Here is a 13,998-nt window from a genome sequence, read left to right as displayed (position 1 = left end):
AACTCGGCGCATGGGCACAGTCTGGAATCGCGACTGACTATGCTCGAGGACTGCATGGCCCGCTTTGGCGACGACCAACGTCGCATTGCAGAGACAATGCGACGCCTGGAAATGGGTATGGCACGCCAAGCACCGGAACACCAACCGGAAGGGACAGCACCGACCCGCCCCCACCACACAGTATCATCGGACCACACGGAATACGGTACGAGGTACTCCGCGGCGCGCGAACCGCCGTCCACGGGTAACCAGCACGCCGACCGTTCGGTACGGTTCGATGACACGCCAAATTTATACCATGCCCCCTCCTCCACACACACCTATGCGTCACAACAATCGACGCTGATACCATACGACGACGTATGTGCAGCGAAACATTCGCTGCCGGAGTTCCTCGGAACAACGCCTGAGGACCCGGTACGATTCATACACAAGGCGGAATCGATATTGTACCAAACGCGTATAGATAGGTCGGCCTGGACTAATATTGTCACGCAGCAGCTGAAGGGTGCAGCCAGTACATGGTGGAACACCATCAGACTACTGGACCTCACCTGGGATGAGTTCCGCGCCGAATTTTTAGAAAAATTCGATAACGTGGAAATACAATCACGACTGCGGGCCGAGATAGTATCCGTCCGACAAACACAAACGCAATCGCTTACGGAGTTCGTGACACAAAAAAACCAACTCGCGCGCCGCGTCAATACCGGGCTATCTGAAACACAGCTAGTCGGTACGATAGCCGGTCTAACGCGCAACGAATACCGCACACATATCCGATTGCAGAGACCAGCGACTTTCGGAGACCTCCGCCGGGTCGCTGGAATCCTGGAATACACACCAGACGAAACGCCCACACAACAACAGCAGAAACCGGCGTACAAAACATATTCCCAAACCCGCCCGCCCCAACCGAAGCCACAACCGCGTACACGGGACGGTACTGCAGGTAAACCGCAACCACCCAACCCGTGCAGGTACTGTGGAGGTCCTCACTGGAACAGTGACTGCCCCGGGAACACGCCGCGTTCGGGAAACGGGAAATGAGTCGACGGACAATTGTCCACGCCGCCGCCTCAAACACACACACACATACAACCACGCCACCACACACAACGCTCGGCAATACAGACGGGGATATAACTATCAAACGCGCATCGATAAACTCGGCGTCATCAGATATATCACCCATCAAAAAAATTAAAATTCCGTTAAGTAGCAGGTCATCATCACCACACACAACGACCCCTACTACGGAATTAACACGTACTCATACGGTACACACCCATAGCACAGAGGTAACCGAAACGGATGCTCTGGTAATGGCGGTGCAAACCGCTCCCCATAGTACCGATAACGCGGTTAAGAACCAGTTACCCAGCTATACATCACAACCACCGTCAAATAATGCTAAACGTGTATGCCCCGACAAAATTCCGACCCCCGCGGTCGAACTCGAATTTAGGTCAGGCCCCGTAACAGCTCTACTCGACTCACAAGCACAAAAATCGTATGTAAGCCCGAACATAGCACATAAATATGGCACACCCCCACACGGACAACCAACTCAGGTACGAATGGCGGACGGACATACCACAATGACAAGTGGTACCTCCACATTCGTAGCCAGAATCGGAGACCTCACGGTCACCTTCAACGCAGCCATTCTGGAAAATTTGTACTGCGACATGCTCCTAGGTCACGACTTTCTCGTACAAAACGAAGTCACCTGGGACTACACAACGAGCACTATCCATTTAGGTTCGGATAGGAGAACAACAGCGTGCTGGAAAGGGCGGACACCCACCCCAACCCCAGCACTAGATGTCGACAAATTAACAATAAACGGTGACCACCACACACGCGCGAAACTCGCCGAAGTAGTACGCAACTATCCGGACGTATTCAACGGTAGGGTAGGACGCACCAGGTTAATTGAACACGACATCCTCCTCAAAAACCAAACACCCATAGCACTCAAACCATATCCCTACCCACCGGTAAAACAGGCCACAATCGACACCATGATACGGGACATGGAAGAGCAGGGACTGGTAGAACAGAGCACATCCCCGTGGGCCGCACCCATCGTTCTAGCAAAAAAGAAAGACGGCTCACCCCGACTATGCATTGATTATAGGCGGCTCAATGATATCACTGAGTCTGACGCTTACCCAATGCCCGACCTCAATACGCTGATACGTCAGATGAGAGGCGCAAAAGTATTCAGCGTCCTGGACCTTAAGTCGGGTTACTGGCAGGTCCCACTTAACCAAAACGCGCGAAAATACACGGCATTCCGGACGCGTCGGGGCCTATACCAATTCCGAGTCCTCCCCTTCGGCCTCAAAAACAGCCACATGACCTTCGTGCGATTAATGGACGAAGTCCTGAGGGGGTACCTGGACGAGTTCGTCCGCGTATATCTAGACGATATAGTGGTGTTTTCGAACACTGTGGACGAACACCAGTGCCACTTGGACAAAGTTCTAGAACGTCTACAGAGACACGGGCTCACATGCAACCCCGAAAAGTGCAAATTCGGAGCCACCGAAATTTCATTTCTCGGACACCTAGTCACCTCCGAAGGAATAGACAAACAACCGGAGAAACTAGAGGGCATCATAAACTACCCCCCACCAACCAAACTGAGGGACCTACGGAAGTTCCTGGGCGTTTGCAACTGGTACAGCCAGTTTGTCGACAACTACGCGGACACCATAGCACCCCTAACGAATAGACTCAAACAGGGGACCAAATGGTCGTGGACCGAAACCGAACAGGCCGCATTTACCAAAATAAAACGCGCCCTGTACGATTCGCCAAAACTGTCGACGCCAGATTACGGAAAACCGTTTTGCCTACAAACCGATGCTAGCGAAATAGGAGCAGGCGCCGTCCTTTTCCAACGGGGTGACAGCCCGGACGAAAGGCGGATAATCGCCTACGCAAGCAAAAAGTTTAGTGATACGCAAACAAGGTACGCCGCAGTAGAACGCGAGTGCCTCGCGATAATCTGGGCAACCGACAAGTTTAGACCATACCTAGAGGCCCGCCGCTTTGACCTATTCACCGACAACTCGGCACTCACATGGCTCCACCGAGCCAAAAACACAAATTCCAAGTTAACCAGGTGGGCATTACAGCTGGCTAACCTGGACTACAAGACCACACATGTGCCCGGCGTACAGAACGAGGCGCCGGACATGCTATCCCGCAACCCAACCACCGGGCCACCGGTAGACGAGGAACACCTCGAGGAACGACTAGTAGGAGTACCCACCTCACCACTCACCACTGCTACTAGCTCACCGGCCGACAATCTGTTCGCCACGACGAACCCGGCTAACACCACTAGTGGTCCCACAATCACACACGCTATGCTTGTTACATGGCAGGCCAATGACCTCAACACACGAGACACAGCGCACAACATGACAGCGGACGACCCAGCGCACAATACCGGAAGTACCACGGATAAAAAAAATAAATACTTTTTTACCGACGGTCTTCTGCGGATAAATTTTGACGAACACACACCCGTAGTCATCCCAAAAGACAAGACGCAGAACGTAATCTGGACATACCACGATCACGTACTCGCAAACCACCCGGGCTGGAAAGAAACGTACAGAGCGGTAAAACAACGGTTTTTTTGGAAAGGACAAAAAAACGACATCCGACTGTACGTCAAGTCGTGTCACATATGCGCGTGTACCGAACCACTGAACACACGCGCAGATGATCCCGCGACCACCAGAATACCCCGACACCCCTGGGAGGTGGTTAGCATAGACCTCATGGGCCCCTACCCGCGTACGAGTAGGGGAAAACAATACATACTGGTCGCTACGGATCTGTTTAGTAGATGGACCGAGGCATACCCCCTCGGAACAGCCACTACAAAAACAATAACCGAAACGCTCGAACGAGAATTCTTTTCACGTTTCGGATACCCCCGTGTGTGCTTAAGCGACAACGGCCCACAGTTCGTAGCAAACGATATGCGTAAAGCGATCGAACAGTGGGGGGCCGAGGGCTGGACAACTCCGGTATATCACCCGAGGGCCAACCCAGTCGAACGCCGTAACCAGGAATTAAAAAAAGGTCTACGCGCGCTACTCATCGACGGCAACCACAACACCTGGGACACCAAGCTAGCCCCCATTCTTTTTTCGATCAGGAACAGGCGTAACGACCGGACAGGATATCCACCATCGGTACTCGTCCTCGGGAGAGAGGGCAAAAGGCCGGGGGACTGGATACTGTCGCGGACAGCGGACAACCCGATCGAAAAAATAAACATGGCTAGGGTGAGTCGCGAAAACAATGTACTGACCGCACCACCGGTAACAGGTGGGCCGACGGACACAAAGTACAAAACAGGTGACACGGTGTACTACAAGGCACACCACCTGTCAAACGCGCACAAAAAATTTCACGCCGGCTTCGCACCGAAATGGTGGGGACCGGTAAAGCTACACAAACGCGTAGGCAAAGGTGTGTTCACCACAAACCAACAGCCAGCACGCAAAATTCACGTGTCCTGCCTAAAACGCGCGAACCCCGCAGCGCCCAAAACACCCCCCACCCAACCCCCATCCCAACCATAAATCCACAATAGCATTTGGTGTACATAATTTTAGTCGGAATAGCACCAATGGAGCGGAAACCACCGACGACATCCAGCACCCTCCAACAAGCGGCTGAACTGCTGGAACGCAGCCAGCAGCTGCTGAGGTCAGCCAGCTTGGAGGAGGGCACGAACACCACCACGGCGGCACGGGTCCGCCAGATGACCACGGCGCAGTTACAGCGGGACCCGGTACTGTGGGCCGCCTACATGCGTGGGTGGGAAGACCGGACCGTCGTCTTCCAAAGGGCGACGAGCGGCGAACCCGCAACGGCAATGCGGCTCAATAGGTCGCGCAGCCCCAGACGGGTGACTCGACCGACGGCCACGGCACGACCGGCAGCCACAGCACGACCGGCGACCCGAACTCGACCGGCGCCACCAACGACAACAAGTCGGGCACCGGCGAGACTGCCACCCCACCCACTGATGGAGAGACCGGTACCAGCGCCAAGGACGTCGACCATCCCGCCTCCAGGAACGCCCGTCAACCCGCTGCCAACAAGGGACACCACCACCGACACAACACCACCGGCCGCACTCAACGCCCGCCAGCGCCGGAACAAACAGCGGATGCGGGAATACAAGGTGAAGCAGACGTCCCAGCAACACCGCCTGGAAAAACCGGCGCCAACACCAGCCCCCGTCCCGCCACAGCCAGAGCCTGCGACACCAGACCTCACCGTGGTCACGGTACCGGAAGTGACTAACACTTCCGGAGCAACCGGAACCGCGGAAAACCTAACAGCCGCGAACCCTCAAACCGCGGATATGGAAATATCCCCGGAAGAGGAGGTGGACCTGTTAGGTGAGACGGACGCAGGCATGGCTGGCACTGAAGACATGGAGGTCAGCCTCATGTACTTCAGTCCCCCCAACATGACTAGACACCACCAGGGCCACGTCCGCTGAACACAGCTGGAAAAGCGTACCCACGGACAGGTGTCTACCACAACCACCCTCCACACACATCCTTTGACGACACCGGCAACGGCCGGAACACCACCGCCGTTGGCTGTTTGGGGGGGAGTATGACGCGGTCCCGCGTAATAGCTGTTTGAATTCAAATAGCCTTTTACGCGGAAAGCCGCGCAACGCTTCTCAAACAAACCGCCAATCGACGACGGACGACGCCGGCGCGCGACACCCGCGCTGTGAACCGTCGGCCGGCCGTTGGGTGAACCGGATTGTAATGTCACTAGTTTTTGACGACCGATACGACACGGTCGACTCGCACCCGGCAGCCGCATCACCCATTTTGACTATAGTTTTCGAGTACAGTGCGCTCACAATTTGTTCTTTTTGTTGTTCTCACTATTGTTTTTTTTTCTTGCGTTTACGCTACAAATAAACGCGCAGGTTCAAAGAACAATCAATCGTGGTGTCGTTTCTTTTTTTTTGTTTCTTTTTTTTTGTTTAGTTGGTCACCACCCCATCCTCGCGGCTCCTCACAGGACCGCATCAAGTTCCGTCTTCATTTTTCAAGAATTTCTCATTTGGTTTAAGATCAGTACTTAGGGCATGTATCTCCCTATATAGATCTCTTGATTTATGATTTTTATAAATTAAATAATTTAAATAATTTAGTATAAATACCTAAAAGAAAATCTTTTCCATCATTCGTTGATTGCCAATTCCAACCCTTAATTCCTAAAGTCATAATTGATCTTCGGATTTCATTAAATGTCTGTGGTATAGTTTTTGTGGTATTTATTACCACTTCGTCATTCAAAAATATTATTTTTAAGTTATAACACGTTAAAATTTGAACTTTAAATGGTTATAAAAAAATATAATTATGTATTTTTAATATTAATTTTTCAATTGTGTATAAAAATTCTTGAAAAAAATGGAAAAATTAAAACAAACTCACTTTAAGCTTATTCCGAAAACCACGTTCAGCCACTTGGATTCCATGCGACGGGTGTCCATGAGTTTTTGACATTATAGCATTATCTGAATCTTCTCTGTATATTGCTCGACCTCCACAATTGTCAAAAGGTGGATAAGTGGATGTCGCTCTGCTATACAGTAGGTTACAAGTGGGTCACTGTAATGGATGGTGTTAAATTTGAATTCAATGATATAATATCATTGTATAAGAAAAACGATTCTGAGCGAAAACGGTCAGTCAGCCTATGATTTCACCAAGTATATTTGATGATATTATTGTGAATAAAGTAATTTATATATAACCTATTTACGTGGAGCCTTGTTTTAAATTTTCAATCCTTAGCCATAAAAGTTAAAAATTTATAAATTTTTAACCACAAAATAATTAATAAATTATAAATTTGATAAATGTTGTCAAAATTTGAACTTTAAATGCTTATAAAAAAAATTTTGCCTATGTATTTTTAATATTTTTCAACTGCTATTAGAACGATATATCAGGAGCCTTATATTAAATTTTCACGCTTTTTTACCCAACAAATAAAAATTTAATGATATTTATAGAAAAAAAAACTAAAAAAATTGACAACTGACAATGTCCGTAACAGCTCAAAAAGAGTCAAAATATTTTCAACATTTTATGGTGTATAGAAAATGCTAATATAAACATTCAGTGAAATTTTCAAGTATCTACAGTCATTCGTTTTTTAATTACAATAAAATAAGAAAATTTTTACATGAGAAATCGAGTAAATATCAAATGTTTTAAAAATATAAATTTCAGACGCTCATAAAAATGTAATTTAAGTTTCTTCTAGACATTTTTTTTTTGATAAAGGTAGACAAACTTATGAGTAATCTTATATTACATTTTCAAATCTTAGATTTAAAAAGAAAAATTTTTATGAATTCTCATCAAAATATTTTTCTATTTTTCGTGATTTTTCCGTATTTTGTCAAATTTGAACTTTAAATGCTTATAATTAAAAACTGTGACTAAGGATTTTTAATTTTTTTCATCTGCCTTTGAAACAATAACCTAGGAGCCTTCTATTAAATTTTCAAGCTTTTTTACTCAACAGATAAAATTTTATTGATATTTATAGAAAAAAAAACTAAAAAAATTGAAAACTGACAATGGCCGTAAACAGCTCAAAAAGAGTCAAAATATTTTGTAAATTTTATGGTGTATAGAAAATGCTAATATAAACATTCAGTCAAAATTTCATGTCCCTACGGTCATTTGTTTTAGAGTTACACCAAAAACCAAAATCGATTTTCTCGAAAACAGATTTTGCGTAAAAATTCCCGTTTTTCCTTAATTTTTCTTTTGTTTTTCACGTCACTTGTGAAAACTACTGGGAAATTTTTACTTTTGACCCCCCAAAGTACCAACTAGATTCACTTTCCTATCAGAAAAGTTACTATTGAAGAAAATCCAAGCACTTTTACTGTCCTAAAAGGTGATGACAGACACAAAAATAAAAAAAAATTTTAAAAAAAACACACATCATTGTAAAATCAATACATTCATCGCTTCGCTCAGAATCTAATACATTTATAACTGTGGTTAGATCCTCTTATTCTATCAACTCGGTGTATACATTTATCCACAACTAAAAGTTTTCCATTACCCTCAGAATTTATTATAAATCACGACATTTTAATATTATTAAATAACTACTGACGTTGCAACTATCGATGCAATGATTACTGTCAACTGACAAATGCCAATAATATCGTAGCATAATAGTTTTATCAACATATTGATTGTAGATTGTAATATTCTATATTTCCACATAAAAAATATTTTTATATTTTATAAAATTATGTTTGTCGACGAATTGGAACTTTTTCCATATTTACCGGAGACTGGTTTCCGCGTCGGCGAAACGAGTAGTCGGCGAATCGGGCTTGAATCACGCCGAGTTGAGTACCAACGAAACGGGAAACAGTTACCTGCTTCAAAACGGGAAGATCCGCAACGAACCTATCCCACTCACATTCGTGGGCAACGGATCGTCCCATGTAATACCAAGTTGCCACACGCGCTGCGTAAACCGCTTTGCAAAAAATATAACTAGAGCTATTAAACCGAGCGGGTCGAAAATGCGGGCGATTAAATAAAAAAACTTTGTATCATGATCGGGGGGACGAGCAGTTAAATATAATATATTCAGGGAGAATCGTAGGATCCTATAGATATAAATACCATAGGTTAGGGGCAGATATGTAGATATCAGAATCTTAAATAATATATTTAAATTACTAGGATTCCATTTCAGTTATAATTATAGTTTATTTTCTACTAAGCACTGACAAATAATAATACTCGCAAATATAATATACCTAAACTACAGTGGCGGCGTGAACTATTTTATTTTATGAGGCAAGTATAAATGCTCGACCACCACCACCTAAATTTTTTCACACAGACCTTGGGGGCTTTGCCCCCACACCCCCAATCCACAATTCTACAACAGTAATATACTTTGTCATGTTAATATCAGAAATATAATAAAATTACTTATAATATATTAATAACAATAAATCTTTATTTAAACAATAAATTGTCCCTCAATAAATCTGATGTTGCTGCAAAAGTATCAATGGCCAAATTATGATCTATGTTTATATCTCTTTCACAGTTTAAAATCATCAAACTTTCTAATCGGTCTTCGCTTGTAGTTGATCTCAAATTTACAAATAACAATACTTAATAAAACTTTAAAGTTAAAAGTAACGAAACCGTCAATTCGTCATTTCTTCAATATTACGTGCATCCACGATCCACCAGTGTTGCCTACAGCCCAACCAACGAAGGGGAAATATTGTTAATAGATAAATAAAATAATGACGATAAAAATAATGATACAATATTATCTATGATAGTGTTACGTGTTACCACAATATCACCAATATACCGCGTTATTGTACACTATACAACATGTACTATAGGTAATAGTGTATTTCCAGTAAACGTAAGGTTAGTATAATTAAGTAATACTACTAATACTAATAGTATTAGTTGACCATATTCCATATGTGGTTTTCAATATCCGTTCCCGGGGGTACCAAGGGGGTACCACCGCCTAATTGGTCGTGAGGCAATTGCCTCATGAAACACCCTATCACGCCGCCACTGCTAAGCTATGTTCTATTATAATATGTGACTGTATCGTAGTCATATATAGTCGTAGTGTGTATTGAGATATGAGGTGTATAGTGAACTGCTTTACTAATCCATGGTGTGTGTTGGTCATAGCCCTTGCAATTATGTGTGTGTGTTTTAATATTAATGTATCGATCAGCAGTTAATCGTACATAAGGTAGAGTTCGTATTATATACATAAGTGTTATGAAACATATAAATATGTTATATTATTATATTTATAATTGTTACAACTTGTTTTTAAATATCATGGCTGTTTTTATTTTACACAAAAATTAAAATATTAAAATGAAAAGTAAGTATAAGCATATTTGTGTTTTATTTGTGTTTAATTCAAATATATTAGATTAAATGTTGTATTATTTCAAACATTAAAATAAATGTAGTAGGTATATAAACGGTGAAGTCGAAATAGGATACTATAATTTTTGCATTTAGTGACCAAACTATATACTAAAAGACGACGTCCAAGACCCTCAGAGTCGATATCCTCTATTCTCCTTAGTCAGTATACCTACTAGTTACACAAATTCATAATATTGTGTGTCATAAATATATAATTTTGTGTATGTTGTCGAGTAATCCTTTGAGCTGTATAAAATAGTTAGATCTATGTATTTTAATAGGAATCACAATTTTGTAGTAGTAATTGAAGAGGGATGGCGGGGGTGAAAATACTTTTTAGGGTGGATGGATTGGAATGTTTAAATGCATCTACGTAATTGCGACTATGTATTTTGTAAGTATGACTTTTGTGTCTTAATATATTGATATGTACCTAAGCTGTATAATATGTTTGGTTGTGTGTGTGTGTGTGTGTTTGTGATGTTGTATGTATGAATATATGTACATAAACAGATAAACTAAATATATATGAATACTGCATATACATATATTTTAATAATACTTTAATTTTATAATATGGTTGGGTGTTTGTGATACCTGATGAATGTGTGTATGTATGTATAATGTATATAATATGCGACTATGTAAGTATCTAAATATGTATGAACTATCCTATGGGTATAATATGAGTGTATGTGTGTTGTGCTAGAGAAATGTGTGAATGAAACTCATCATCATCTGTAAACGATTAAACGATTGACCATATATATATATATATATATATATATATATAATATATATATTATAAATATTTCCGTATGTTGTCGGGGAAAGGAATGTGTGAATGCAAGCGAATGTACCTATATTCCGACGTGTATATTTTAAAAATAAATATTTTTACAAGTTTATGTCTGTGTGTGTGTGTGTTTGAGATTTATTCTCATGTATAACGTATGCTAAGGGAGATGTTATTCGAATTTGATTATATATAATATTTTTGTATGTATGTATGTATGTGTGTGTGTATGAGCGTTCATATGTAATTAAATGAATAAAGGACTGGGCTTGTTTGTATACTATATGGAATACTGGGATCGTGTGTGTGTGTGTGTGTGTGTGATGTGATATGAAAGTATGTATCTATGCATGCATGCGTGTATGTATGATAAGGTATAGGTATAATATATATTATGTTGAGCTTGTGTGTGTTGTAAATATTATTATATAAGTTCAGAATGAAAACTGATAAGTACTGTATAGTATTTATGTATTACTGTATGTGTATGGTTATATCATATTTATATGTATAAATATACCTATGCGCAAGGCCGTAACTGGCAAAAAATTTCGGGGGGGTCCAACATTTTTTTAAATATAGATACTAAACACTTCATTTTTACGTTAAAAATATAAAATTGTATTATTATCATTATTAAAAACATATTAGGTCATTATTATAATATTCAATTTACATAAACATAATAGTTGATTGTTTATATACATATATAGACTATTTAACTATTATTCACATTACAAAAGCACAAATCAAAAAAAAGATAAAATATAAAATACAATTTTTCAATATTAAATTTACAAAACAATTATTAATTTATAGTCTATAAGCATGCAATATGTCGACTATTTTATTATAAAATAAACTATTTTACTAATATAAAATTTATATATTAGTAAAATAGCTCTATCTTTTTGAAATGCAAATTTATTCAGGACGTCTTCGGGATCCACTTTAATATTTCTATGAACACTTAATAATGCTAGGCCATTTAAACGGTTTTGTCCAATAGCGTTTCGCAAAAATGTTTTCGTCCGTTTCAGCGTTGAGAACGTTCTCTCGGGTGTTGCAGTTGAAACTGGTAATGCAGCTAAAACTTTTAATAAAAAGTATATACACGGAAACAAATCAGAATTACAATTGTTTAATGCTTCAACGGCTGTACTAGGACGATCGTCCTGAGAATGTGAGATCCATTTCCTATTCCATAGTTTAATTTCTGTTTGTAATAAATCCATACCTATATAGTCAGAATATAAATTAAAACCTGAGGCTGATATTGCAGCTTTATAACACATTTTTGGTATTAATAAATATAAAGAAGACAAAACTGTTTTGTGTTTTGAAAATCTATCTTTTAGTTGTTGAATAAAATCGTCATAAAAAGGAATAGCTATACGGAAATATTCTTCTGTAGAGTTAACATTAACGTTATTTCTATTTTTTTGACGTCCAACTAGTCTTGGCATTTTTATCTGATCCTCTCCGTCTATCAACTTTAACATATTTGTTGTCTTTTCAAATATTTCTTTAAATGTTTGGTTTATATTGATTCGCATGTCTTCAACTTCATTCAAAACAGTTTCGACAAATGTCACTGCTTCACTTAAATCACATGTTACTGATTGTAATGATTTACATAAAGGTAATGTTAATGAAAATAGTGTGTTAGCTGTCACTAAACTAATAACAAATTCACTAGTTGTTATGCTACGATATAGATTTAGTGCTTTTGATGATGTTTCAATATCATGAAATAATTGGAGTTCATCTAAAGTGTCGACAATAGGTTTATATATATCTAAAAAAAACTTAATTGTGCAGCACGCGCTGAATCTAATTTTTGCGCAATATTTTGCTGATTTTTTGAATAGATAGCTATAAAATTATCACCTCGTAAAACATTGGTTTTATGAAAATCTTTTTTAGAATGTTCACTAAATACCTCAATTGCATGTTTCCAATTATTAAAAATTTTGAATACTAAAGAGGAAAGTTTTTGATTATTGCCTTTGCCTCCGAATTCTTGACCAAATATTACACAGTATTTACATAGGGCATCACCATTATCAATTGTAGAGTAAACAAGCCACGGAAAACGTTCAAACCAGTGAAATTGAAATTTTAGATTTTTTTTGAAGTTGTGGATGTTGGAAATACATAATTTTTATCTGGCATCCAAGGAGAAGTTAAAAATTTTAATTTTAGTTCATCACACACATTTTTATTTAAACAGTAACTAATATCGTTGTTTTCAACCTCAATTGCTTCGTTAGTTTCGTTAGTTACTTGTGTTTGGACAGTGGGGACATCATCAGTCTAAAATAAATAAAGTAGAAGGTACTTTTTAATTTATCTATACTCTATATAGTATGGTAATTAACACGTTCAATTATTAAAAAAAAAAAAAATAATAATAATACAATCAAACAACACCAGCAAAAATAATGAGGCATTAAAGTCAATCTACGTGTCGACCTCGGCATTGAACGTATTAATAATTATTAATACATAATATAATACATTTGTATTATAACCATTTTATATAATAATAATTAAATAAAATAGTACATTTTTAACATACCTTTTGTCTCTTTGTAAAATAATTTTGAATTTGGTTTCTTTTACTCATTTTATACACTTTACGTGAGCACGAACAGCAGTAAAATGAATGTTTTACAATACACACAATATTGTTATATTCTTGTTTTATAATCTTAAATAATTTGGATTTTCTGCGCCCGTATTTTATATATAAGTTTATATCACTTGTGAGTTGTGACAATCACATTTTATTGTAACTAGTACCATTGATTATAAATGCTAGTACCTAATCGTATCTATTGGTCCTAATCTTTATTACGGCGTTGAAATAAAATAAAATGATAAATTTAATCTTATTTTAAATTACTGTTTTAACAAAAATATACAATTATTATTTAATACAATTTATAGTTTATAAACTATATTCACCGCTAAAATTTTTCTACTTTTAAAAATTTCGGGGGGGGGGGGGTCCGGACCCCTGGACGGGCCCCCATCAGTTACGGGCTTGCCAATGCGTTTTATTGATATGTAAGTAATAAGTATATAATATTATGGTATAATATTTGTATATAGGTATGTGTGATGTTGTAGGTACCTTATATTATATTATGA

At 39.9% G+C, this 13,998-nt stretch overlaps 1 protein-coding gene across 1 annotated transcript in view; it reads right to left on the bottom strand.

Annotated features, from left to right (window-relative positions):
- Positions 1-9,083: 9,083 nt before the first annotated feature.
- Positions 9,084-13,998, bottom strand: part of LOC132951716 (52 kDa repressor of the inhibitor of the protein kinase-like) — a 7,946-nt gene continuing 3,031 nt past the window's right edge. The window contains exons 2-3 of the mRNA XM_061023647.1: positions 11,813-12,610; positions 9,084-9,244 (exon numbers count right to left, since the gene is read on the bottom strand). Coding sequence (XP_060879630.1) covers positions 9,084-9,244; positions 11,813-12,610 — 959 coding nt within the window. The remainder of the gene's footprint in view (positions 9,245-11,812; positions 12,611-13,998) is intronic.

The sequence above is a fragment of the Metopolophium dirhodum genome, chromosome 1, assembly GCF_019925205.1.
Source record: "Metopolophium dirhodum isolate CAU chromosome 1, ASM1992520v1, whole genome shotgun sequence".
NCBI lineage: Eukaryota > Metazoa > Arthropoda > Insecta > Hemiptera > Aphididae > Metopolophium > Metopolophium dirhodum.
This window is presented reverse-complemented; position numbering and strand designations above follow the sequence as displayed.